Source organism: Pipistrellus hanaki (assembly GCF_964339955.1).
Source record: "Pipistrellus hanaki genome assembly, chromosome: 16".
In the NCBI taxonomy this organism is placed as follows: Eukaryota; Metazoa; Chordata; class Mammalia; order Chiroptera; family Vespertilionidae; genus Pipistrellus; species Pipistrellus hanaki.
In genome coordinates this window covers 27,226,688-27,250,104 of record NC_140518.1, presented here as the reverse complement: position 1 = coordinate 27,250,104, position 23,417 = coordinate 27,226,688, and the positions used below count along the sequence as shown (strand labels likewise).

At 41.4% G+C, this 23,417-nt stretch overlaps 1 protein-coding gene across 3 annotated transcripts in view; it reads left to right on the top strand.

Annotated features, from left to right (window-relative positions):
- The window catches only part of MYO1D (myosin ID), a 259,333-nt gene that overhangs the window by 123,344 nt on the left and 112,572 nt on the right, over positions 1–23,417 (top strand). For all 3 annotated transcript variants that reach the window (XM_084862733.1, XM_084862732.1, XM_084862734.1), the window contains exon 16: positions 745–952. In XM_084862733.1, coding sequence (XP_084718859.1) covers positions 745–952 — 208 coding nt within the window. The remainder of the gene's footprint in view (positions 1–744; positions 953–23,417) is intronic.

Below are 23,417 nucleotides of genomic sequence, written 5' to 3'. Positions count from 1 at the left end.
CCTGGGCCTGGTGACCTGCTGCTAGCAAAATGGAATGTGGGAGACATGATGGGCTGTCACTTTTGGGATTAGGCTGCAAAGGGCTGTGACTCTGTGACTCCATCTTGCTCACACTCACACTCCTGTGAAGTTGGTGTGTAGGGAGCTGCTCTGTGAAAGGCCCACGTGGCCAAGAAGTGTTGGCTGCTTGCACATAGGAGCACAGCTGATTTTTGTGTGTTTGTCTTATATGCAGAATGCTGCTTAGTTTTCTTTCAGTGATAAGTTTTATCTGCTTGATTTCCTCTGAAGCAAGTATATTGTGCATAAATAATGTTAGTTTTGCACTTTCCCCAATCACTTACCTGTTCGTTTATTAGTCTCCCTGTGCTAGTTAGAAAACCTGTGATAGCGGCAACCCTGTCTTGTTTCTGTCTGTGAAGAGAATGCTTCCAACATTGCCTCTTTACAAATGATATTGGCTGTGAAGAGCCTTTATTATATTCGGGAAGTGCCCTTCTATCCCTGCGTTAGGAAGGGGTGTTATCATGAAGGATGTTGGATCTTAGTGAAGGTTTTTTCCCCACATCTCTTATCAGGCTATGACATTTATTTCATTCCTAATTTCCAGAGAAGGTGTTTTTCTCTCTCTCTCTCTCTCTCTCTCTGTGAAGCATCTTGAATTTTACAGAATGGTTTTTCTGCGTCTATTGAGACCACGTGGTTTTCCTTCCTTTCACCCGTGCCCTGTTCTCGGTTCACCAGGTACAAGATGATCTCGGAATTCACCTGGCCCAACCACGACCTCCCTTCAGACAAAGAAGCTGTGAAGAAACTGATCGAGCAGTGCGGCTTCCAGGAGGACGTGGCTTACGGGAAGACCAAGATTTTCATCCGCACGCCCCGCACCCTGTTCACCTTGGAGGAGCTCCGCGCCAAGATGCTCGTGAGGATCGTCCTCTTCCTCCAAAAGGTAATTGTTCGTTTTGCAGACAGGGAGGAGGCCTTGCCGGGATGTTCTCAAAAATCTGTTGAACCTTTTCTTTGATTCAAGAAATGTTCCTGATGGAATATTTTTTTTTTTTATATCAACACATACCTTAGAGTGTTTTCTGTTACCTTCCCACGTGGAAAACTTATTTGGCTGTCTTAGCTCCAAAGTATGTTATCCTCACAATGCTGGAGGCATTTTGTCGTCTGTATTTAACGTTGGAGAGGTGTCTGAAACATCCTGTTTTTGTCTCTTCCGTTAACTGAGCTGTTTCCCTCAGCTAGGCTGCATAAGGAACTTCCTTTAATTTTATTTTGTCATTCAAACGTTTTGCCCAGATGTTTGAAACAGCCTCCTTCGCCCTGCATTATCCACCACCTGCACTGACTGAGGTGTGCATGTGGGAGTCAGGATGCTCATTAGATCCTGGTACCCATCCCCATTGATCTGCCCAGAGCCCCCTTCTCGTTTCATTCACTCACTCATGTGTTTCTTTTCATTCCCTTGCACCTATTTCAGATCTTCCATAGGAACCCTTTTAGTGTAAAATATTATATGTGTACATAAAAAGGAATCCTGTGTCTCTGGGAGAATGTCCCCGGCATATATACGGTACCTGGAGAAAGGGGCCTAGGTCATTGGGTAGGTGCAGACCTAATTGGTATAAGGTGTGCCAAGTTCCTCTCCAAAATGCCTCTGTCAGTCTGCGCCACCACCAGCTGTATATGAGGGTCGCTGTGTGCCCACATCCTTACAGTATCATCCAGCTGCGTATACATTTTGCCAGACTGGTAGGTATCATGATATCTCGCCGTTGCACTTTTCATTTCTCCATTTGCATTTGAGCATCTCATTGAATACTCGTTTGCTTTTTGGTTTTTCCTGTAAACTGCTTGTTCATATCCTTTGTCCATTTGCCTACTGGAGTTGGTATCATTTTCTTGTTGATTATCAGGAATTTTATGAATATTTTATACATAAATCTTATATTCACTTTAGACATTATAAATATATTCTCTTATTCTGTATCCATTCTTATGCTTTTATAATGTGCTTTGTGGAAGATGATTCTTAATTTTGACATAATCAAATTCTTCAGGATTTCATCTTATATTTTGTGCTTTGGAATTTTGTTTAAGAGGGCTTTCCCTAGACATAGCCTATTTGGCTCAGTGGATAAAGCGTCGGCCTGCGGACCGAAGGGTCCCAAGTTCAATTCTGGTCCTGAGCACATGCTTGGGTTGCGGGCTCGATCCCCTGTAAGGGGGCATGGGGAAGCGGCCGATCCATCAATGATGTTTCTATCTCTCTCCCTCCCTCTCCCTTCCTCTCTGAAATCAATAGATATGTATATATGTATATATATATATATATATATATATATATATATATATATATTTTTTTTTTTTTTTTTTTTTTTAAAGAGAGAGGGCTTTTCCTCTTTCCAGGTCACAAAGATACTGTCCTATATTTTCTTCTATGAACTGTGTATGTTTTACCGTTCACGTGTAGGTCTTTAATCCATTTATAATCCACCTGTGTACATGGTTTTAGATAGAAACCCAGTTTCGTTTTCTTCTGTATGGTGAGCAGGTTTTATCAACACCATCTACTAAACAACCTGTCTTTTACCCACTGATTTTATTATATGATAAAAATGTATATTCTCTTTCTGAGTGCTCTGTTCTGTTTTTATTATCTGCCTGTTTTTGCATTAATGCTATTCAGTTTTTATTATAGCATGTCTTAGTGTATGGTAGGACAAGTCCATCTTCTCTACTCTTCTTTATTAAAGTCAGTTAACCTGTATATAGACTTTCATTCTGCAGTATACATTTTAATGTGTGTTTATTGTGTTCATTAACTTCAACAATACTTTTTCCTAGGACGGAATTGAAATTGGAAAGAATTAACTTTTTTACAATAATAAATCATTTTAAGGGTATAGACTTGGCTTTCACCTTTGACTTAGAGATTCCTTATGAATTCCTGGTTCATTCTAGATATTTTATTGTTTTTGTTACTGCGGTGGGTGAATTTTTTATTATATTTTCTACATGGCAAAGTTGACACAGAGAAATAATGTTGGCTTTTATTGATGGACCTGTATCCCAATGAAACCTTTCTTGACTTATATTTGCTGATTCTGATAGTTTTCATGGGCAAATGATTCTATCGTGTGCAAATAATGGACATTTTCTCTTCCCAGTTGCCAAGATGTTCCTAAGTGTTGGTCTCTTTCATTTATTTTGCCTAGAATTCGGAGGAACTCGGGGTGAAATACTAAATTCTGTTGCATCCTGAAATAGTTTCCTTCTGTTAATTGGCGTGTGTTTTTATATTGCTTTTTCTCAGTTCTGTTTTCTTTCCCAGTTTACTGCTAGTAAATTGACAGGTTTGGGTCTCTGTTTTCTGTCTGCCATGGTGCATTATTTCTATATACCAATTCTTCAGTATTTTCCAGTGATGCTATAGTTGTTGTTTTGCAGATCTGATACTTCTTGTTCTTTTTACTTATCCAAGAGGTTGACTCAGGTTAGGGTGCACCTGAACCAGCATAACCATACCTCTCAGTTTGCTTGGGACAGTCCTGGTTTATGACTGTTGTCTGTTGTAACTCTTAGCAGTACCCCTTCACTCTCAAAAACTGTCCCAGTATGGATAATACACTGAAGAGTCACCATCCCCTATTACAGCTCTGCTAGCCATAGTAGGATTCACTCCTCTCCCTCCCACCCCGCAGCCAAGCCTTACATAAGTATTGTGATTCCAGCCCTGGCTGGGTGGCTCAGTTGGTTAGAACATCATCCCATACACCAAAAAGATCTGGGTTGGATTCCCAGTCAGGGCACATACCCGGTTATAGGTTCGATTCCTCATCGGGATGCATGGGGAAGGCAACTGGTCGATGTTTCCCTCTCACATTAATGCTTTTCTCTCTCTTCCTCTTTCTAAAACCAATTAAAAGAACCCTGAAAAAAATTGTAATTCAGCTATACACACCTACAAGGGCCCTTCCTTTGTAAGTCCTCCCTACAATACCTCTGCTTCCTTTCTGATGAGAAATGAGAATTTCTACCCAGAGAAGAGATTCTAAAAGAAAAGGGACAACTGTCCCAGAAACCACCACCGATGCCTGGAGAGCAAGCTTCTCCAGTCCTCTTGGGATGCAGATCTGGCGATTCCTAACAGGAGGCAGTACAGGCAGGACTTGACTTGACTTCTACGATCTACTGATTGTGTTCTTTAAACGACTCTTCAAGCCATGAAATTAGTGGAAATTTCTGTCAGCTTCTGCGAATAGGCTGTCAGTCACCTAACTTTCCACGGGATGTTTTCACTTTCTCTATTTTTGTAAGAATTTAATGGAAAGTTATGAGAGACAGCATCAAAGATGCTATTTTTAAACAAGAATCTCCAGCCATCGGTTTTTATTTCTTTTTTCAAGAAAAAAATAGCTTTATCTTTTTTCCCCCTGATTATCTCATTCAAGTACCCTCACTGTAAAAACAAGTTCAGACCACACAGGAAAGTATCAGGGAACTGTGGGAAATCTCCTAAAATCCCACCGTCCTGAGGTAATACCATGAACATTGAGGTCACTATCCTTTGCCATGTCTTTCTGTGTGCGTATCCAAGCAGAGATGATGGAATAGAAATGAGATCGTAGTTCATTTCTGTGGTGATTTTATCGACGCACCTTCCTCTTTTTCTACAATATTTAATGCCTTCTCCGTCCACAACTTCTCCTACCTCCTGTGTCCGGTTCCCCAACACCATGCCACATCTCAGTGATTCACTGAAAGGACCCCCAGGACTCAGTATCTAGTTGTGCTCATGAGCAAAACGCATTACCCCAAAGAAATGGAAAAGGCACATGGGGTGAGGTCCAGAGGAAACCAGGAGCGAGCTTCCAAGAGTCCTCTCCCCGTGGGGACACTCAGAATATGCTGAGTCCCTCCCAGTGAGTTGTGACATGTGCCAAGTGGAAGCTTATTGGAGCCTCGGTGCCCAGAGTTTTGTTGGGGGGCGATTTATGTAGGCACCGCCTGCCTAGCATGTCCCACCGTCCCAGATTCTCATAGAGAACTCAGGTATTCAGCATAGACCTTGTTGTAAACCATTGCTATTTAGGGCAAGTTTGATATCAGTGTGGGAAACTGACAGCCACCAGCCGAGGGCCAACCAACCTCACCAGCAGGCCTAAGGGTAGGAGTCTCAGGCCTGCTGTTACCCTCTCCCCTCCTTCCTCCCTCCCTTCCACTCTCTCTAAAAATCAATGGGGGGAAAAAAGATACCCTTGGGTGAGGATTAGCAAACAACAACCAAAAAGGTATATTACTAGTATGTTTGTAATCATAATGGATGTTAACAATTCACATTTCTGCTCATCCTGTAAGTGAACTCTTTTCTCTAAGTTTTATTTGCCACAGTGCTCTTGATTCCTTTAAGAGCAATCAGTTTTGGCCCCAGTCAGGGCACATGTAAGAAGCAACCAATGAATGCACAATTAAATGGAAAATCTCTCTCTCTCTCTCTCTCTCTCTCTCTCTCTCTCTCTCTCTCTCTCTCTCTCTCCCCCCTCCCTCCCTCCCTCCCTCCTTCCCTCCCTCCCTCCCTTTATCTCTTTCCCTCCCTCCCTCTCTCTCCCTCCTCTCTTTCTGTCTCTCTCTCTCTCAAAATCAATCAATAAATAAAATTTAAGAACAGTCAGTTTGGGAGGTTCCGGTTTTAGTAAATATCCCTAATTCTGCCTCTTCCAACTTGCCATTGAAAGGCACAGAAAAATATATGAATATACACTGAAAACTAGGTTCTCACAGGCTAAAACCCATTATGATGTGCTGTAATAAACACAGTATGATATTGGCATAGGAATTGACTGTGGTATATAATAGTGAGTCCTGAAATAGATTTAAGTATATGTGGGAATTTAATGGTAGACAAAGACAGAATTTCAATGTGGTGGGTGGAAGAGAGGGGGGAACACAAGAAATTTTTATTAAATAGGTTTACAATAGCTGGTTATTTACCGAGAATAAAACAGCATTGCTCTCCTATCTTATACCTTGGGGGATGGGGTGGGGGCACAGAATAAATCCCAGACCTACACATTTTTTGGAGAAACCCAAAAGCTATAAAGGAAAAAAGAAGACACATTTTATTATATTACATATTATATTCAGGTAGCTCCTACATATTCATAATAAAAGACAAACAACCCAGTTGAAAAAATGGACCAAGGATTTGAAAAACAAGTACCAGAAGAGGCAATCCAAATGCCTTGGCAGGTTTGGCTCAGTGGATAAAGCAGCAGCTTATAGACTGAAGGGTCAAGGGCACATGCCCAGGTTGCAGGCTTGATCCCCAGTGTGGGGCATACAGGAGGCAGTTGATCAATAATTCTCTCTTATCCTTGATGTTTCTATCTCTCTTTCCCTCTCCCTTCCTTTCTGAAATCAATATATATATATATATATATATATATATATATATATATATATATATATATATATATATATATTTTTTTTTTTTTTTTTTTTTTTTAAGAACCCATAAACATACCCCTCACTAAAGTCAGAGGCACAAAAATGTGGACCTAAAAGGTAGGCACTTTTAAGATCTTCTGTACTTATTCTCCAATGGCTTCCAGAAAGGTGCTCCCACTAACTGCTGCATGAAAGATCTTGTCTCGGTGAAGTGCTGGATATTTTCATCCTTAAAAGCACCTTTTACAAATGACCTAAAACCTGAATGTTTTGCCCAAACATTGAAAAAAGCCTAATTGTCACCTACAAATCTTTGCATCATTAAGAGAAATGAGTAGGTGTAACCTAGGTCACTTGTCTCTTCCTCCCACAACACATAATTGCTTCGCTCACCCACTCACCCTCTACCTTAGAGTTTGTGTGTGTGTTCTTTACATCTCACTTGAATGAGAAATCAAATGAGATGGTATTTCTAGGTGGCAGTGAAGGAACTGTTTAACGTTTTAGAATTACAGCTGTAAGCAAGGAGGTGTTTGAAAGACGGGTTGAGTAAGTTCTGGCAGCTAACACTCGGGGCTGAGTTGAAGTGTATAATGATCACTAAGTATGTTGTGAGGCACATCTGTCCTGGGTAATTTTGTTGCTTTGGCTTTCTTTTTTCTTCGTCAACCTGGAGCTTTCTGTTTTTGATCTATCATTCCTCTTCAGTGTGTCATATTCATTAATTCCCAGGAATTAGGATACTTGTTTTGTTTGTGGTTGGGGGAAATCCTCACAGAAGTCCATAGTTCTAACTCTGAGGGAAAATGCTGCACCACATGCATTTGAAAGAGTGGTGACTCTCTCACACTCTGTACCCATTTAGTTTAAAGTATTTTTGTTGTCTTGGAAGAGGAATGGGATATGGAACCACTCAAAAAACTCGCTTATATTTTTGGTGCAGCAAAAATATAAGCAATCTTATTCTAGGCAATCTGTTGGTCAAAATTGTCATTGAATTGAAAATGGATTCTCAAATGGAGATGGAAAAGTGTTGGGAAGTTTACCCTTTTTGCTGCTCTTCGCAACAACTTTGGAATAGGTGGATTTGAAGAGTGGCTTTCTTGGCCCACCTGTCTTTATTTGGGAAGAACTAGTTCTTTCTGAAAGAGCATTGTAATTGATTATTGATAGAAGTCATTCATTGGTCACCATGCCATATACTTGGACCATTTCCAATTGTACAGTTTTTGTCCCAGTTCCAGGGGGTGGAATTTCCTTTACAGTGACCACGGTGCGGTTGGGAGGACACAGCCCTTTCTATTCACATCCCGGAGACTACTAAACACAAGACATTCTTTCCCCAAGCATCTGTAAGACTCTAAGCATCTTCTTCCAAGCAATTGTGGATACTCTGAGATCACAGTTGCAGCTCACAAATTCTACAGCAGCGAGGGCTACCAACCCTTTGGAAATGTAAATTGTTTCCAGGTGATCCATGTTTTTGTGTGTATGTTTGGTTTCATATTCCACTTTTGTTATCAATTCTTTCTTTTATTGCATTGCAATCATAGAATGTTAAGTGTACTACTTCTAGTTTCTGGAATTGATTGCATTTTGAGGACCTGGTATAAGTCATTTTTTTACATAGATCTTGGGGTGGAAAGGGGTATTTTGTCTTTCTCTTGGCATTTTTTATTACGAAACGTCGTGAATATTTACAAAAGTTGCAAGAATAGAATGAGTCCCCACATTCCAATCTCCTGGCTTCAACAATTATCAACATTTTTCCTTTCCTACTTTATCTAGTTCTCACCTCATGTTTGTTCTGTGCAGGGTTTTAAAAAGGAAATCCCAGATGTATTATCACTTCACCCTTACATACCCGTATAATCACCACAGATAAGGGCTTTGATGTTTCATTTTCAGACCAGATGGAAAATTAGTAATGCCTCACCATTATTAATTACCTTATATGTGGTTTCTGTTCGGTATTCCCTGTTGACTTAGAAACATCATCCCACAGATGGTTAGGGGTGAAGCTCCTATCACCTATGGGGCTGTGGCACCTTTGAGAGTGGAACACATTCATCTTTCTTTTATTAACTTTGATTTTCAATGACATATCATTTTATCCTTAAAAATTGTATGCTACAGCCCTAGCCAGTTTGGCTCAGTGAATTGAACGTCGGCCTGCAGACTGAAGGATCCGGGGTTCGATTCTGATCAAGGGCACATGCCCAGGTTGTGGGCTCAGTCCCCAGTGAGGGGTGTGCAGGAGGCAGCCGATCAATGATTCCCTCTCATTGATGTTTTTATATCTCTCTTCCTCTCTGAAATCAATGAAAATAGTTTTTTTAAGTACATATTAGATAACATCAGAAAAAAAATATTTTTTAAGAAATTGTATGTTACAAAGCTATCACCCAAAGGACTGCCCTGGTTGCTTTGTCCTAATTAATAAGTGAATATTATTAGTATGTTCTTGTATGAATTTGTTAAATTTGTACTTGATGTTGTTGGATTATATTATAATCCTAATCAAATGAAGGATTAAAAGTGACTCCTGAAGCATAAACATACTGTATAGTGAAGTAGTAAGATCTAACACTGAGAATGATATCACTATTAATTATAGGAAGTCTCCAAGGTTAATATAGATCTCAGTATACTAATTTTGTAATAAACCAGCCAGAGAAAAAGTGTGAATAGAGTCATTATCTGAAAATTGGATTTTATTGGGTTATTTATTGGCTTCTTCTATTCACTGATGTATCGTTGACTGCAAAACTTCGTCAAGCAGTGGCATGAAACCAGGGGGGCTTTCACATAATGTTCAAACAACATTCCCTGACTTCTTTGTGAAACCAATCAAGTATTATATCTCTCAGACTAAAAGCAAAATAATTATCTATCATATAAATCAATTACTTTTGCCCTTAAAGTTAAGTCAAAAAAAAATCTAATTTTTACTGAGTGACAGGCACCATTCTGGGCACTTTACACATATTAACTAAATCTTTGCAAGAACCTAGAGAATAGGTGTCTGTTACTATTTTCATTTATTGAGAAAGAGAACTAGAGCCACAGATGACTGAGTCATTTGCTGGAGGTCACACAGGTGTCCGAAGTGGGATTTTCACCCAGTAGTCCAGCCTTCTGCACACACTCTTTTAACTCCTGCTCACTTATACCTCAGAGGCATCCTTCAAAGTGCACTCCTTAGAGGGAAACAGTTATGACTTCCACTATTGAAGAAAAGGTTATAAAACTGACTGCCAAGGTAATGATGGTCTCATGCTCAAAGAGAGAGAAAAGAATGAGATATGGCAAAATTCCTTTATTCAATGACCTTGGTAGACATCTAATGACAAATACATGGAACAAAGTTTTCTATAAAAATATTCAAACAAATGTCATTGTCCATAATAAACATAGACTCATCCTAGTCCTTGACATTACAAAAACAGCCCTTTCCATGTTACTGGAAAGTTCTTTCCCCTTCTTAGAAAACAGCCACATGGCCCTTGTACTTGGAGCAGCGTTCAGTACACTGAAAGGTCGCAGGTTCGATTCCTGGTCAGGACACATACCTGGGTTGTAGGCTTGATCCCTGGCAAGGCATGTGCAAGAGCCAACTGGTAAATGTTTCTCTCACTCTCTCACTCTCCCTTGCCCTCCAAAATCAATGAACGTATCCTTAGGTAAGGAATAGACAAATAAACAAAAAGCATGCTTATAGATAACTAGAGGTCTGGTGCATGACATTCATGCACTGGGGGGACTCCCTCATCCCAGCCTGTGCCCTCCCGCAGTCGGGGACCCCTCAGGGGATGTCCACCTGCTGGCGTAGACCCAGGGGTGTGGGCCTAGCCGGAAGGTAGACATTCCCCAAGGGGTCCTTAGCACTGGCGCCACCATGGCTGCGCTTGCCAGCCATGAGCCTGGCTTCTAGCTGAGTGGTAAAGCATTGAGCATCTGCCCCCTGATGGTCAGTGGGCATCATAGTGACCACTCATTCCGCCGTTCAGTCGATTCGCATTTTAGCTTTTTATTATATAGGATTAGGAAGCAAACATATATGGTAGCAGTATAACGATATCAGAATTTCGTTTAGGTTTAACTTCAATTTCATAGCAAATATATGAAGACATGCTGACCTTTCCATTACTTACCTAACAATATGTAAAGAGCTAGCTCTTCTTAGAGCACCCGGTCAACAGGCTCCCTTTCTATCCAGGTTCCTCAGTAGCCGCTGCCGAGGGCTGGTAGCCTCTGGTCTGAGGTTAGCCCTCTCATGACTCAGTGCTCCGTTCCCACACCGGCCTGCACAGTCTTCTGCTGCTTGGTTTTCTCACTCAGCGTGCTTATCACACAGTATGTTTTTAAATGCCCCTAAGTGTAGCACTAGTTGATTGACCTTTACTTATTTTTGCTCTTTTATTGTTTAAAAACGATTACTTATTTTCCTGATGACAGTTAGTGTTTCCATTTTTTTGGTCATTCTTTATAATGCTACGATGAACATATTCATATGTTTCCTTGTCTGTAAGTGAGTCAGTGTCTGTGGGGCGGCTATTCTCAAGTTTTGAAGACACACCCCCACACCCAGGCCCTAAAGAGCTCATCTTTGAAAATCATACAGAGTTCAAGAATATACAAAGTGTGTGTGTGTGCGTGTGTGTGAGTGTGTGTACATTCCATTAGCTGTCACGGTATGTCATCACGGGTGATGTAGCCTGTGGAAAACTCCACTGAAGACTCGTCATAGGAGGAGAGTTACAAAGGCAAGTATCCTGCTCGTGTTACTGTGAAATGAGTTTTTATCTCGAGGGTCCGCGGAAAGGGTCTCAGCAAAGCTCAGGGCTCCCAGGCCACTCCCGGAGAACGGCTGCTCTGGGGCACGTTCCGCAGAGTGCAAATGCTCGGTTTTGTAGAGTCTGCCCATTTTTAAGTTGACTGGGATTGCCCAGTTGCTTTCCAAAGTAGTATTACCCACTTACTCTTATACTGAAATGAGAGCTTCTATCATTCCACATCCTTGTCAACAACCTGAATTGTCAGACTTGTACATGGTGACCAAGTAAGTCCTTTATTTCCCTTAGCATTCAGCTATGCATCAGGGCTTGGTTACATTTCTCTCGCAGCAGGAATGTCAGGTTACCTATTCCGCCACATGACTACCAGATCCAGTGGAAGTCCTATAGAAAGATTTAAGAGAGAAAAGTGATGTAGTCAGTTTTCACTTTTTAAATAGATCTGTGTTGTTGCTCTGCCTATGTTTGCTCAGTGGTTAGAGCATTAGGCAAGTGCACCAAAGAGTTTCAGGTTCAATTCCCAGTCAAGGGCACATACCTGGGTTGCAGTTCAATTCCCAGCCCTGGTCAGGGTGCATATGGGAGGCAACCAATTGGTGTCTCTCTCTCTCACATTGATGTTTCTCTCTCCCTCACTCTCTCTCCCCTCCTCCCTTCCACTCACTCTAATGTAAAATTAATTTTTAAAAAAAATAAATAACCATGGGTGAGAGTCAACAACAACAAAAAATAGATCTGTGTCAAGGGAAGATTAGAAGTCGGCAAGACAGGAGGAGAATCCAAGATGGCTGCTCGGGTAGGCAACTAGCCGCAGCCGCACACAACAATTTTAATAAATACAACTAAAATATAAAATGGACATTACCCAGAACTACAGGAAAGTCGACTGACTGGAAATCCTACAACAAGAAGCAAGGAGAAAACCAGAAGGAAGCACGGAGGAGCTGTAAAAGCCTAAGGTACGGAGACACAGGGCGCACGCGGAGAGGACGGAGCCGGAGAGGAGGGAGGCCGAGTGCCTGGCGGGCGTTCCCTAGCGGAAAGGAGAGAAAACTCCGACTGTGCTGGGCCCCCGACTGCTCTGAACCCCAGTTCTGGGCCAGACCCCGGGGACTCAGGCTCAGCCATAGGGAGCTGGGCTGTAAGTCGGAACCCCGGGGTAGCGGAGAAAGGAGGTCCCGGAGGCGCACTCACTGCCCCCAGAGAAGGGCCGGCCGGCTGTGCCGCGGGATTGCCCTGACGGGAAGGAGACTGGGGCTCCAGACTGCTGTGAACGCCACCTCCAACTCCACTTCCAACTGAACTGAACCCCAGTTTCGGGCCCATTGCGGGAGAGCTTACACTGTTTGGTAGCAGGCGAAAATCGAGGGCACCTTTCTCTCAGTGGCGCTTGCAACAAGTACTGAAGGACCCTGAGTCTCAGGAGTCGCATAGGGCGGGGCTGACGGAAGCCGAGGCTGTAGGCTCCACCCTGAAACGCCGCCCCATCAGGAAAGCTGCCTGCGAAAATGCCTAAACCAAATAGATCACAAAGGAAAGAAATGGAGGACAAAAAGCGACTGGATATAGAGTTCAAAACCACACTTATAGGGTTTTTCAAGAGACTCCTAGAAAAGGCCGATAAAATAAATGAGACCTATGAGGATATGAAAAGGGATCAACAAGAAATGCTAAGGGATCAACAAGAAATAAAGAATACATTGTCTGAAATAAAAAATATTCTACAGAGTCCTAAAAACAGAAGGGAAGATCGCAAGAATCAAGTCAAAGATTTGGAACATAAAGAGCCAGAAGACACTCCTCCACAGAAGCTAGAAGGCAAGAGAATCCAGAAAATTGAAGATAATGTAAGAAACCTCTGGGACAACTTCAAACGATCCAACATCAGAATCATGGGGGTCCCAGAAGATGAGAGAGAGCAAGATATCGAAAACATACTGAAAGAAATAGTGACAGAAAACTTCCCCCACCTGGGGAAAGAATTGGACTTACAAGTCCAGGAAGCACACAGAACTCCAAATAAGAGGAATCCAAAGAGGACCACACCAAGACAAATCATAATTAAGATTCCAAGAGCAAAGGACAAAGAGAGAATATTAAAAGCAGCAAGAGCTAAGCAGGTGGTTACCTATAAAGGAGCACCTATACGATTGTCAGCTGATTTCTCAACAGAAACCATGCAGGCCAGACGGGAATGGCAAGAAATATTCAAGGTGATGAATAGCAAGAACCTACAGCCAAAAATACTCTACCCAGCAAAGCTATCACTCAGAATCGAAGGTCAGATAAAGAGCTTCACTAATAAAAAAAAGCTAAAGGAGTTCATCACCACCAAACCAGAATTATATGAATTGCTGAAGGGGGTTCTTTCAGAAGAGAAAGTAAATAAAGATAAAAATATGAACAACAAATACGTAACTATCAACAAGTGAATCTAAAAACCAAGGAAATTAAAAAAAAAAATCTGATGAACAATATTAACTGTTGAATATAATAGAATCAGAGGTATGGAAGGGGAGTGAACTGATGATTCTTGGGGAAAAGGGGACAGGGGAATGTGGGAAGAGACTGAACATAAACTGTGCACCTATGGATGAGGACAATGGGGGTTGGGGAAAGGGCAGAGGGTGGGGTGGGAAGGGGGCGGAAAAGGAACACTTGTAATAATATGAACAATAAAAATTTATTTAAAAAAAAAAAAAAAAGAAGTCGGCAAGACAGGTAGCAAGATGGCTGGTTTGGAGGAAATTAATAGTTTGGGACATGATGTCTTCAGTCGTTCTGAGACATGGGAGTCAAGGTGACCGGCAAGTAGTTGGATGTATGAGTCAGGGAAGCAAAGTAGCAGCTTTCAAATCAGAAGGAGTAGCCATTAGTATGAAGCATAGAAACGCACAACCAAATACGGACTGGAAAGCGCCCACTTCCTCTGGCAGTTAGCGCTTTACCCATTTATTAATAACCAGCAGGCTAAAGCTGATGGGGAAGAAAGCGGGGTGTAGGAGGGGGGCGAAAACAAACCGGGTACCAGAATCCCCCAGTGAGAAAGTGTACTGTTTGCTTGTGAATCATGGTCCTGAGAATAGCTATAGGATGTGTGTTCTTAACGAGGAAACCGAGGTCAATGGCTACTGAACATTGAAACACCCGCCCCCCCCCTACCCCTGCATGGTACTCAGCAGTGCTGTCACAGGAGCAGGAATAGCATCACTGTGCACAAGTCACTGGTTTTACTCCTGTGAACTTTTTCTGTTGGTTTACAATATAATCTAACAGGTTCCGTTTAGATTCACATATTGGCAAATAAATGCACAGCCCTTTTAGAACAAAAAAAAAAATGCCTCAGCAAAAAATTAACATTGGAATAACAGAGCATCCTTTTCTCTCTCTCTCTCTCTCTCTCTCTCTCTCTCTCTCTCTCTCTCTCTCCCTCTCTCGCTCCCTCCCTCCCTCCCTCCCTCCCTCCTTCCCTCCCTCCCTCCTTCCCTCCCTCCCTCCCTCTCCACCCTCTCTCTCTGCCTTCCTTTTCCTTTCTCCCACCCACTGATGAATAAAAAAGATAAAAGCATATTTAGAAAATAATGGCAACACGTCACAAATAATTTGTTTCCTATTTATCTCCTCTCGGATACCGCTAATAAAAAAACTCCTGCCACCCCTTCCCCAGCCCACTTCCCCGTAAGTTGGAAACAGACGATCTGTTGCCTGGGTGATATATCTCATTACTAAGGCAACCAATTTGGTGCATCAGTGTGAATCCCAGTTTCGAAATGTAATTATGCCAAGATGTGTACATATGCTTGCCGTGTGCTAACAAGAAATCTGTTCCCCTTTGGAAGGAGAACATTTCCCATGTTAGATGAGAGAAAGGGGGAAAACAGTGCCTTTCTTCTCCGCTAGCTAAAATACACCTTTTACCCGAGCTCCCCTGCGGTGCTTGGTAACGCAGCCTGCATCGGTTTCTCCCTCGCCACTTCTTTTTTTTTTCCTTAACTTGAGATGTTCCCATTCCAAGACACTTCTCTCTTGAGACCCGTCGCTCATAACCCAGCAGCTGTTGTCTCCATGACAACACTTTCTGGCCCCTATAAGTAGTGATGGGGGTGGGGGAAGGGAATGGAAGGAAAGAAACCCATGGCTACATTTTCATTGCAGTTCTCTTTTTTAATTATTGGAAGCTCAAGAGATTACCTCTTTATAAGGAATTAATTAGTGAAGGGGAAGTGATTCCAGAATAGATGTGTACTTCATTAAATTAGAAACTTCTGAACAGGGAGGGCTGCCAATCCTATACTCAAGTCAAAGATCTTACAGGTAGGTGCCCGAGCAAAAGCTGCAGAGCAATAAATCTGTCTTCCTCAACAAAATAACATTGTCTTCCTCAACAAAAAAATGACTTTAAAAATAAAAAGGAGCATTTTGGGTGTGGGGAGTATTTAATTACCAACCTTATTAAATAACGAGATCCATGTAACTCATCAGGTTTCCCGTTTTCTGTAGCTGCCAGATAGCTCAGGACCCAGGTCTATGCTCAAACCCAGGAAGCACTCTTGTCTGGGATTTTGAGTGGGACTGCCTCCCTCCCACCGCCAGCCTTGCTCCCACAGCCTCGCTGTCCTCCTGCTATCCCACGTGGAGGACTTCTTTGTCCATGTCCCTTCCATGTAAATTCCCTCTGATCCCTTCAGAAATCATTTATATATATAAAAAGCCTAAGTGACTTCTATGACTGGACAACCAGATGACCAGCAGGTAGCTATGACATGCACTGACCACCAGGGAGAACACACAACGCAGGAACTGCCCCCTGGTGGTTAGTGCACCCCCACAGCCAACCTCCTATGGTCCCTCTCCCCAGCCACCAGCCCTGATCGCTCGATAGCCGGCCAGGCCAAGGGACCCCACCTGTGCACGAATTCGTGCAGCAGGCCTCTAGTTGGGTAATAAATATTAAAGGTGGTGATTGAAATATTTTATTGTAATGTCCATTCACTACAGTGGCAACACTGACATCTCATGTAAAATATCACCCCGAAATGGATCATTTTTATAACTGACTTTGTAAAAGGGCTTTTCTCAAGTACCACATATTTCATTAAGCTAAAACCCTTTCTGGATGGCAGAATATGTCATGTTTACCAAATGAAGTCTATAACAGACTCTACGTGGTTTATGTGTCAGGACTACTGTGTTGGGGTTTATTATGTTTTTTCTGACAATACCAAATGTATATAACTATTACCAAGAAATCTAAGTGTAACAGGAAATTGCTCATATTATTTGCCATGGCAAATTGAAACATTCCACTTGGACTATCAAGTTTTACTAGTGGGAAAAAAATGTTTACCAGCCGTGGCCGGTGTGCCTAAGTGGTTAGAGTGTCAGCCCACACACCTTATAGTATAATTGTGTTAAAGGAGTTCATGGTAAGCGCATGGTAAGTCCCATGTGTTTGCTATTATTATTAACATTGGTATTATTAATACTAGTATTCGATTTGGATTTGTATCAGTTAACTATTGCCACAGTTGTGCCGCAGACCACCCATTTTAGTTTCCTGTGACTGCTGTAAAAAAAAAATATCACAAGCCCTAGCTGGTTTTGGCTCAGTGGATAGAGCATCATTCTTCGGACTGAAGGGTCCTGTGTTTGATTCTGGTCAAGGACACATGCCCAGGTTGCGGGCTCAATCCCCAATAGGGGCCATGCAGGAGGCAGCTGATCAATGATTCTCTGTCATCGTTGATGTTTCAATATCTCTTTCACTCTCCCTTCCTCTCTGAAATCAATAAAATATATATATTTGCATCAACAAAATATATATATATTTAAAAGTAGCACAAACTTGGTGGCTTAAAACACCAGACATTTGTTCTGACACAGGTCTGGAGGCCAGAAGTCTGAAATCAGTTTCTCTGGGCCAAAGTCAAGGTGTTGTCACAGGCCACCCCTGTGGCTCTAGAGAATAATCCCTTCGTTGCTCTTCTAGCTTTAGGAGCTGCCAGATTCCATGGCCCGTGACTCCAATCGCCACTTCCAAGGTCAATGCCTTCCCTTCGGTCTTCATATCTCCCACTGCTTCCTTCTCCTAAGTGTGTATATGTGATTGCCTTGAAGGTCCAACCAGATAATCCAGGATAACCTACCCATCTCAAGATCCTTAACCTAATCGTGTCTGCAAAGTCCTTTTTTGCCACATGAGGTAACATTTGTAGGTTCCAGGGGTTAAGAGGTAGCTACCTTTTTAGTTTACCACGCTAAAACGTAATGGATTTAGTAGTCAGAATTTATTTCTTCCTCGTGCATCTGGGGTTTGGCCATTCTTGGCTAACCCCATCCAGGCCAAGGATTGAATATAAGTTGGTTTCACATGTTACTCATTTTCTCTGAAATCTGTGGACCCCTGGGCATGTTCTTCTCATGTTACTAGCAAAAGCCTAAGAGGGCAAGGCTGACCACACAAGCATGTCCCATGCTTCTCAAGTCACATGCATTTATATCTTATGGACTAAAGCAGATGACATCAACGGGATGACCCACATAGGTCAAGAGGGAAAGCTTGAATATTGGTACAACACTACCCTGGCATAGGGTTCTCTGTAGCTGACAGTAACTTAAAGCTAAGTTAGCAATCTATGGAATTGTCTGGCAGAGGAAGAAAATCCAGAATTTAAAGCAGTTATTTTGTAATAAGACAGTTTTCTATCATTATTATCTGATGAGGAAGTCAAGGGGCTATGTCTACAGAGGTCTTAGTCTGGTCAAGTAAATACATTCCTGTGTGCAATGATCCCAGGAAACTTGTTTCATGGTCTTTATGTAGAGAATAAACCTTTACAGACATAGAAACTCTGAGATTCTTTGGAGCTGCCTAGCTCCTTTTGCCAAACATAGTGGCACAGTGGAGTCCATGAAGGTATGGAAAAGAAGCCAGGGTTTTCTGCCCCTTTGGGAGAACAGGTCGCCTCTCACAGAGAGAAGTGCATGGGAGCACACCCATCGGCTGCTGAGTTCGAGCCAAAGCTACATCATCAATTGATGTATCATGTTTTCTGTGGCGGTGAGTTTGAATGGCTAGTTCAGCTAAGTAATCTACCCAAGCATTGGTTTCTTATACACTAATCGGAACCTGATGTTTGTTCACTTGAGAATCAGTGGACAGTATTTGTATATTTGAAAGAATTTCCCAATCTAGTTTCTTTTTTTCTTCTTCTCATTCCAGTAATAGAGGAATTAACATCATTTTCACGGGCCCACTGGGAAAAGGAAAAATGCACAGTAGACTTTATGGGCTCTTTCTTAGTCTCCGTGACTTAGAGAGAATGCGGAGGTATAGTCCCGTTTTCCTTGATCCCTTGATAAGATGCAGTGACATTGAGGTGTTGACTTGTCCAGACGGCAGCTGTTTCATGAAAAGCCCTGTAGCTATAACAGGACCAACTTGTTTAAGGTGAAGATTTTACACTTTTCGAGACATTCTTTCCATGTAAAAGGAATATTCACTGAAAACCAGCCTCTTTCATGTGGCATGTTACTCATTGGCAACCTGGCAACATGTTTTCAAGGTGATGCTTATTCCCGCCAGTCTGCTCCAGAATTACGAACGTTGGTTTTGAAATTCCATTAAGACTCGAGAGCTGTGTGGCGGCTGCCACGTGTTTCTTCTTGAACGTTCCATAATTTGCTTGGTGCATCTTCACAGTTGTGTGACAGGACAAGCTAGCTGTCTTATTTCTTTTAAGTGAGCACTTAAAAACTCTAAGATTCCTGTGCCCCGGGGGGAGAGGGGGTCCTTAGATATAAAGCAGTCTAAAGAGCCTTTTTAGTTTTTTGTAGATATTTGTTTATTCAAGCTGGTAAGTGTCCATTCAGAAAAAATGGTATTTATTGCTAGGCACTGTTTGGAAGTAGAGTGATGAATGAAATAGAAATTGTTTTGTCCTCATGGAGCCAAGTTCTAGCCGAGTGAGGCAAAAGTAAGTCAACAGTTACAAATTGTGTCACAGTTATGAAGGAAAGGAAGGGCTGATTGGGGCATTCAGAGGACAAGGGGACCGTATTTGAAGACTGGCTGGTCAGGGAAGAATTCTCTGAGGAGGTGGCATCAAGCTGGCTAAAGAATGAGGAGGCAGGGACTCCAGGACAACTTCAGGGAGAGAAGATTTGCAAAGGGAAATAGCAAAAGTAAAGAGGCTGTGGCAGGAAAGGGCTTGGCCACCCGGAAGGCATTGTAAGCATTGTCACTACCGTGTCTGTGCTTCTGTCTCCTTTTTCACCCGTGCCCGTCCATTTCTCCCAGCTTCCCTAGCACAAGGGTCATGTCTGTGCAGGTGTTCAGCTGGGATTCGGGTTTTGATTTCCAGAGGACAGCTGGCTATAGAAGAGTTCCATGAAATACAGATCACAATCTAGTCAAAATGAATGAAAAAGACCCAAAGGAAGGGTAGATTATGATGGTCCTAAAAGGTTTCCAAGTTTCTCAAACAGAGCCAAATATCAATAGTACAATGATTGAAATTTCTTTTGAGAGCCAAATTTTTTAAACTTAAACTTCTTCTAATGCCACTTCTTCAAAATAGACTAACCCAGGCCATGGTATTTTGTGGAAGAGCCACACTCAAGAGGCCAAAGAGCCACATGTGGCTCGAGAGCCGCGGTTTGCCGACCATTGGTTTAGGCAATCTCATGCTGGTGTTTCGTTGAAAAGCCATCTGACTTATTCTCTGAATTCAGGAGATGCTTGCTCTGACCTTGCATAAAATGGTTGGTTTATTATGCCGGGTATATTAAAACCTATAGCCAAAACCGGTTTGGCTCAATGGATAGAGCGTCGGCTTGGGGACTGAAAGGTCCCGGGTTCGATTCCGGTCAAGGGCATGTACCTTGGTTGTGGGCATATCCCCAGTAGGGGGTATGCAAGAGGCAGCTGATCGATGACTCTCTGTCATCGCCGTTTCTAGCTCTCTCTCTCCCTTCCTCTCTGTACAAAATCAATAAAATATATTTTAAAAAAAAAACCTATAGCTTATGCCCTTCTCACTGTAGCTCATGCTTGTTGCACACGAGTCATTTGTGTGTGTGTGTGTGTGTGTGTGTGTGTGTGTGCATATTTCCCCCTGACCGCTTCCCAGTGGCTTACTGCACCACTGTTTCAGAGGAGGCACCCTCAGAAAGGCTTCCAGCATTAACTCTTCTTACCGCCTGACCAGGAGGGAGCTGACTTAGATTCAGTCCATTCATGTGAGTTGGACGCAAATAATATATTTCTCCTAGCCAAAACCGGTTTGGCTCAGTGGTAGAGCGTCGGTCTACTAAAAGGTCCTGGGTTCAATTCCAGTCAAGGGCATGTACATTGGTTGCGGGCACATCTCCGGTAGGGGGTGTGCAAGAGACAGCTGGTCGATGTTTCTCTTTCATCGACGTTTCTAGCTCTCTATCTCTCTCCCTTCCTCTCTGTAAAAAATCAATAAAATATATATTTTTAAAATGTTTAATATATATATATATATATATATATATATATATATATATATATATTTCTCCTATCATACTCATGGCTGTATCTGCTAACTCATTAGTATTTAAAAAAATACAGAGTTTTTAGTGGCCATCTCACACATCTTTAAGCCCGGATAATCTATTGGAGTGAACATAATCTCCTGCCATTCATGGAGTGATTGTAACATAAAGGCTCTCTCCTACGTGTCATTGAGTCCTCCTCACGCCCCCATAGAGCTTACGTTTTAACAAAACAAATTCATTTGACAGGCACATACTTGATTTCAAAGTAGAGAAGGCAACATCGAAAGAAGAATTATAAGTGCAAAGATTGATAGGTGCCCCTGCATAAACATTTAAAACTTCTGTTTCTCAAAAAATACCATTGCATCACAGCATATTTAGTTACCCTTCCCTCCCCTACCCCCACAAAACAAAAGGGAAAAGAAAATGCAATTAAATTGGCACAGAATATAGCAAGGATTTCGTTCATAAAGCGGGAAGCCTATTTATTAGTCTTTCTTTTGGATCATCTTCATTCTAAGTGTGGTTCCCCCTGGTGGTTGCACAATGGCCGCTCAGATTTCAGCAGCCACATGTTTTCCCTCCTTGTTCCAGGAGTCACTTCTAGACAGTCCTTGGGCATTCTCTCAGAAAAGAGAGAACATTTTCTTTCTCAGAAACACCGAACCAAACTCTTTTCATGTTTTATTGGCATGAACCAAATAATCATGGCCAGGATTTGGTAAAAGGCAAAAAGCTAAGAAATCTTTGTAAATGTAATAAAAAGTTAGCTTATTTCTTGTAATGAAAAGCCCTAAAAAATCATTATATGAAATTATGAATATGTAATAGACCAAAAAAAAAAAGGAATGAAGAGAGAATTGACAAAAGAAAAGACTCAAATAGCTAGTAAGTTTTTTGGAAAATTATATAACAAAACAATTTAAATCATAGCAACAGTATATATAGTATATATTGCTATCAGTTGAGTTAATTCTTTTAACTATTCACATGGTAGAGTTTGGAAATGGGTGCTTTAATGTAGCAATTGAAAACATAAATGGATCACAACAGCGATTCTGTTTCTAAAACTTTGCCATAAATCAGTTGTGTTTGGGAATTTATTAACAATGATACTAAAAAAATAGAAGACACTGAAAATACCTCATACTATGGGGTTATGTTTAACTGAATTACATGCAGCTATCTTAGTAATGTGAGGCCATTCAGAATCACTTTATGGGAGGATATCTGATCCCATGAGAAAATGTGCCTGATATATCAAATAAAAGCATTGCAAAGCACTTTATGATTATTATCTTTGATTATTATGATCTTTTTTACTTTTTATCTTTATTGTTGAAAGTATTACACGTGTCTCCCTTCCTCCCCCCATTGACCACTTTATGGTTATTATTTCATCTCAGTTTTGTATTAAATATATATGCAACCATGAAAGAAAAATGGTTACATACATTTTTTAAACAACTTCCATATGGCAGTATACCTTAAACAGTATCAAAAGGTCATTGACATAATAAAAAAAATATTGAAAACACCAATGACATAAGGGTAATTTTCTTAATTATTAAGATCTCATACAAACCAATAAAAAAGCCAATCCAAAGAAAATGAGTTTTTCAAAGTTTACCTACAAAGAATTACCAATGACAGATAAAAACATAAATTTTTCAAAATAGATTCTAGGAAAGTTAGTTGAAAAATTAATCATATTCCTGTTATATCTGTTCTTACTTGATTGATATATGAGAAAAAAAACCTCCATTTTCAAATATTGAGTTACAAAACATTTCTTGGGGAAGAAATAGATTAAGTAGTAGGATATTTTAGATTTGCAAGTACAAAGTTATGTTTCTGGTAAAATTGACAATAATAAAAATAGTAGTTAACTATGTGTACAGATATAAAACCTAAACCTGACTGAGCAAACCTGGCATTGTATCTTATCCATATTTTTCTGTAAATAGTAGCATTTCTTTCTGTATCACCTAACATAATTCTAGCATGAGCTACTTATTACTCTGATCACATGTATTACCTATCAGTATGAGAAATCATGTATCCAAATAGCACCGTTGTGGTTTTTCTTTTTGAAATTGAGCTAGGACCAGTGATGGCCTTCATAGTTGATCATATTATGTTCTACTTGTGCTGTGTAAACTTGAACTATAGAATAGGCATCTGACCTTACTTATCCTGCCATTCATCCATTAATTACAACCTAAGGCAAGAAAACGAAGCATATTTGATGTTTACCCTAAGAAATCCAAGGGCCTTTTTCCAGATTAGTCCCTTCCCCCAAGATTCAAGGTGCATCTTCACCCGGTACCACCATCATAGTGAGCACCCGTACTGGTGGCATGTTGAGGTGCAGGGATTTGTTGAGGAGCCCGGGCTTAAACCCCCCTGCCCACTACCAGAGCCAGGCTGCTAGCAGGAGCTGTGTGTGTGGTTAGTCCCATTCTTCTGTAGAAACAGGGTTCCCGAGCCTGAAAAACGATCGTTTCCCAAAGCCAAGCATTTGCCAGCAAAACATATTATTGTATGACTTAACGAAACTACGTCAAATGTATTCCCTGCTTTCCCTGTGGTGAATTACTAGTAAAAGAAACATACTAGCACGATACCAATAATACATCG